Source organism: Beta vulgaris, chromosome 6, assembly GCF_026745355.1.
Source record: "Beta vulgaris subsp. vulgaris cultivar EL10 chromosome 6, EL10.2, whole genome shotgun sequence".
NCBI classification, from domain to species: domain Eukaryota; kingdom Viridiplantae; phylum Streptophyta; class Magnoliopsida; order Caryophyllales; family Amaranthaceae; genus Beta; species Beta vulgaris.
The window spans coordinates 21,777,537-21,783,070 of NC_079207.1; the positions used below are offsets into that span (position 1 = coordinate 21,777,537).

General features: G+C 36.9%; 1 protein-coding gene across 1 annotated transcript; it reads right to left on the reverse strand.

Moving 5' to 3' along the window:
- Positions 1 to 834: 834 nt before the first annotated feature.
- On the reverse strand, positions 835 to 4,842 carry LOC104896159 (WPP domain-interacting tail-anchored protein 2). The gene is made up of 4 exons (XM_010682878.4): positions 3,907 to 4,842; positions 2,507 to 3,552; positions 2,194 to 2,409; positions 835 to 1,313 (listed from the first exon to the last, which is right to left on the reverse strand). Exons 1-4 carry the CDS (start codon positions 4,442 to 4,444, stop codon positions 963 to 965), a joined length of 2,151 nt encoding a protein of 716 aa, XP_010681180.2. The 5' UTR covers positions 4,445 to 4,842; the 3' UTR covers positions 835 to 962.
- Between the last annotated feature and the right edge of the window lie 692 nt (positions 4,843 to 5,534).

A 5,534-nucleotide genomic window follows, 5' to 3' on the forward strand; every position in this document is an offset into this window, starting at 1 on the left:
GAAAGACATACATGTAGAATCTGGCAACTAAAAGAGTATGTAATATCTAATATATGAATAATATATTTTTCTGCGAGAGACTAAGCCTAATGATGTTGACGATACTCGATCTCAAGTCATAGGTATCAAGTACCAACCCCTACAGAGAATGAGGGATAGTCTAGTGGTTAGAACTTCCCTCCCGGCTCCCGGACTCCCGGTTCCAGGAAGTCTTGAGATCAATTCTCACCTTTGGCAAGTTGGGATCCCCTTTATTCTCCCAACTTGTCAAGATTTCTCCTTACTTTATTAAATAAAATTAAAAAGTACCAACCCCATAAGAATTTACCAAAGAAGCTAGATTACATCTACAATTTATGTATAATAGTTAATTTAACTTCTAGGTTAATGAAGAATTTTGCTATTGCAAAAAATAAATGGAAACAAATTGATTGCAATAAGGAATTTGGCATGAACAGCTCTCTAATAAACAAATGGAACAAAATATTGTTGAGTCTTAGAGGAAAAAGAAACTCATTGGGATTAGAAAATTGTTCCTAACAAGTATAGTAGGATCTTTATTGCAATCTTTCATGTTATCGACGGGTTGTTCAAATGTAAAGCCAAAAAACTGAATTTCGAATTTATGATAATGGTGATTCATATATACTTTCTTCCACAAGCTCCTACAATCAACAATTACATATAAGTGCTCGTTTGGTATACATGGAAATTTAATTCATAGGAAATTACCTAAATTTGTTTGGAATTCGCAATTCACGTGGGAATTTTAATTTCCCAAGGAATTTTCATTGCACTCATTTATTCAGCTTTATGTCAACCAAACTTCCCAAATGAGAAAATCATGAGAATTTTCATTGCCTAAATAAATTCCTGTCAACCAAACGAGCACTAAGTATTTACAGAACAAATCATCCAAGAGAACAGAGGACTTTGCACTGTTGCTCTTGGAAAACAATATGTTAAAGCCTGAAGATAGGATAAATGTTTTGCCAATTCATGTTCATGGCTAAAATCGAAAATAACAAAACAAAAATTGCAGCAAAGATGTAAGACTTCTTGTTGTTATGCTTGTTCGTTGTCTTTCCTGAATCTTCATGATTTTTGAAATTAATCTCATTTTCATGATTCGTACAATTGGCAGCAACCAGAGCAGCAGTAGCAACATCATCGCATCCGGAGGAACTTGCAGCTTCTGCTTCATCATGGTTTGTACAAATGGCAGCAACAGCAACTGCAACCGCATCATCAGACCCAGAGGAACCAGGAGCTTCTGCTTCATCTGTGCTGTTCTCTTCTGATGGATCATCTACCTGCAGCGGAGAACAAATGGATAAGGGATATCGATGTTTTTACTCATATCAAACATCAAAATACAAACAGTTGGGATATTGATCTTTCTCTAATTTATGGTCTAAACAGATTAACTAGAAATCATTTCTGTAGTTATATTCTCAAATTTACTAAACCAACGTGGCCTAATACGTACCAACTGGAGTATCCCTATACAAACTGTAAAAATGATAGACAGATTTTACTGCACTTCCTTGGCATTCTAAGTTACGAAACTGTGGTTAAAGCATTTTGCTAGTCAACAAAGCCGAGCAGGCAATCGCACACAGTAGTACACACTTTCTTGTATACTGGCTATGTAGTAATGTTTAGGCATCAAATTAGTAGAGATGCACATAAATAGACATTTTGCAGATCTTTCACCACAAGCGCATATATTAACCCTATTCGAGTCACTAAGCTCACTGATCATCCAACCCCACAATGGAGAACTTGAACAGATAAGAGTCTCCCACTCTAAGCTTTCAAAGGGGTAAGGGCTACTGTGAAGTTATAACGACTCTCATATATGTTCAATGTGGGACACACTTCAGGTGTCCTACAGACAAATGCAAAATTATACACAGGAGGTAAAATCGGATACTAGGGCATTGATTTGGACCTCGGTTCTTTTTTACATGCAACACTGATTTTTACAATATACATGTACCAACTTTGACTATATTTTTTTTAATAATGCATAGAAAGCATATGGTATTATGTATTTATAAAAGAAAAACATGTTAAACTTTTTCACAATTTCGTAAGTAAAGATATTGATGGTCAAGGTTGTGTATCAGTAAGCGTGAAAGTCCAAGTATTGCATGTAAAAAAAATTGGATGAAGTATATGATTCTTCACCTGGTTACTGGCAGTTGCAGATGTCGGAGTCACTACTAATTCTTCTGTAACTGGGGATGCTGTACTTGTACCACTACCATCAGCAGGGTTATCTATGAGAGAATCGATCTCTTTTGTATCAGCCGCTTTGTTGCTTTGATTAGCCCCGAGTAAGTTTCTTCTCATCTTCCTCAACTCCTCCAACAATATTGTGTTTTCTCTTGCTAGAGAAGATAACTGCAAAATTGGACTTCAGAAATCATATAACATCGGAACAAAAGTTAGCATATCACTTCTATGAAAGAACAATGAGAATTTAATTTTCAAATCATACCTGCTTCTGGACCCTCTCTCTTTCAGTCGATAACTGCATAATCATCTCAGCAATAAGATTTGCCCCATTATTAATGTCCTTTGCCCTTGCAGCTTTTATATTGTTAGCTACTTTCAGACTTTCCACCAATTTTTCCTTTTCAGACTTGAGATAGCCTTTTTCTTTGTTCAGTTGTATGTTTGTTTCTGCTAATGTAAGACACTGCTTTTCTGCATTTTCTGCTAAACTCTCAGCTCTTGAGCACTTCGATTTTAGCTCCTCGATTAATGTTTCCATGTCCCAGATGGCAGAGTACAACATATTTTGGTTCTTTTGGCTGACTTCAGCAGAAGTCTTTGAAGTTTGCAGTTTGACTTCCAAGTCTCTTACCTGTTTCTCTAGCACACTCATCTTTTCTTCATTACTATCACCACCTTTAAGCAATCCCACTTCTTCTGTAAGCTCTATATTCACTTCTGTTAAAGTTGCTAGTTTTTCTTCTGCGTCGTGGGCCCTAGTTTCTGCCATAAAAACATGTTCTCTTAAAGATTCGGTCGCATCTTCCATCACAGAAAGTTCCTCCTGACTAGCTTCATACGAGGCATTTACTTCCTCCAACTTTGACTGGGAAGCTCGAAACTTTTCTTCGAGTTCTTTTAATGTATACTCCAAATTTTCTCTCTCTTTAAGCTGCTTTAAGCTAGCTTGAAGTTTGGATTTCAGTTCTTCTTCTCTCTTAACTGAGCAATGCATATTGAAATCATATATTTGGAGGCGTGACATCATTTCCTTTGCGATCCCCTTAAAAACTTGAGAAGAATGTTCTGCTTCCAACAGTCTCTCCAAAGTAACTCCTAAATATGCTTCCATGCCAGAAACAACCTCATTTGCATGTAGGAGTTTTTCTTTCAGTTCTTCCTCTCTTTTTTTAGATCCTAAAAATTGTTTCTCCAGATTTAGTTCTGCAGCAAGAGACTTTTCCAGCATCCTAAGCACTAATCTTTGCTGCCCTGAAATCTGCAAATCATAATGCGACCTCTCCGAATCCTCATTTTCAATCAAGTATGCTGCAAATAAATAGAGGATCCTGATAAGTGGTAAATACAGAATTTCGTAAATTGACTCTTCTTGAGAATAAAGTGGGAGCTCAGTAGTAGAGCTCCCAGCTCCCAACCATGAGGTTGGAGCTTCAACTTTCATCAGCACCAAGTTTGGGGTGTAGTTTCCTTCTGGGTACACTCCTAGTCACCGGTCATTATCGCCAATATTTTCTCACGGGTCGGGATCTGTTCTAAACCCCATTTTACAGGGGCTATGCCTTATGCGGCTAGTTAAGTTCCAAAACTAAAGAAAAATAAAAAAAATTGACTCTTCTTTCTCCTGTTTTTTAAGGAAAAAAAAAAAAGAATTCTCCAACTTACAGCTTTTTTCTCGAAAAAATGAGAGTGTTCTGTGAAATTTAGCTAATTGCCTCTTCAACTCTGACAGTTGCTCCTGAAGATGCTTCCAGGAATTTTCAGAAGCCTGCAATTTCCCTTGAAAGATAATAAAGATGTCTCTTCTTTGTTTAAATGAACATATCTTCTGACGTGCATCTACCATTTTGGACTGAAGGACTTGTAAGAAACTCCCTAGCTCGGTGATCTCACAATCTAAGTAACCAATTGAAACGTCAAAGATCAGAGCCTTCTCAACTTCTACTTCCGAGATATTGCTGTTCAACATGGACAAGTCTCCAAGTCCAATCTCTCCAAGGGAGACAATTGTCATATAAAGATCCAAGTTTACCAGCTTCTCGGAAAAGTATGCTATATCCAAGTCCAATAAAGTCAGCAACTCCATGAGCATAGTTGGTTCTATCATTCCATTTTCACTAATTGCGACTCCGTTGGATAGGGAATTACAAGTACTTGTATCCGCATCATCAATGCCGTTGGTAGTACAAGCATCCATTCTCATAAGTAGATCTTCCTAATTCACAAGTATAGACCAGCTACTGAGAAGGGCTGTTAAGTGTAAATAGATCTAAAGAATTAGTGAAATATGCAAAGGTGGTTTGATCATTACAAATTTTTCTCATCAACCAAATAGAAATATACTCAGAGAGAATATAATAATGACATTTCATTACTTCACAGAATATGCACCAACATAGCAGACGCCAATTAATTTTGGTGGTCAAATCTTCAATATAGCGGTATTCAAGATTCAAGACCTAGGACTGAACTTCATCTGCATCACTACCCTTTGTGAAGATCTATAGATTGGTTGAATACTTCAAAGTCTATGATAATCGGGTGAGCCTCACTGGAGGAGTCTGACCACATACAAGCTGAATAGGATTTCATTCTAAAACCAATTACAATAGGTGGAATAGTCCACCAATCTTATATGTTGTCATCCTCCCCCTCCAATTTGAATGTGGAACAACTCACATTTGGTTTTTTTCTTTAACAGTCTAGGCCCTAGATATGTCTAATAGAATAGCATTAAGAGGAGTCGACTGTAAAGCTCAATTACACCTTCCTATCTTCAGTTAGACAGCAATTTGTATTATATGACTTAATCTGGCAAAAGATAATGACAATTTCGACCGCATTGAACAAGGAAATAGTTATTAGGATATCATGATAAACGTTGGATCGTCACCTCACTCCTCCAGACAACTAGTCAAAAGATCTTCCTCAGCCACTAATATCCCAGTTTCTCAACTCTTAATCCATTTGCATTTCATGTACCCCACACTTCCACATAACCAGAATCAAGCCGCTAATTGACCACTTCATACACCAAATATAGCACCCACCTATAGAATTACGCCAAATTCGACGGCTATGGATTCATAGATGAATTACAGCATAATCCAACCGGAAACTTACTCATTATAGTAGCAATCAATTTGTAAATTGTAAGCATAAAAAGTTGAAGAGCTTGTTTCTTTAAATTAGTCAACCAACCAGCCAAATTGACCACTTCAGCACCTTATAGTATAATACCTCCTCTAAATTTCAGTTGAATTCATCAACCATGACATGCAAAACTCATAATT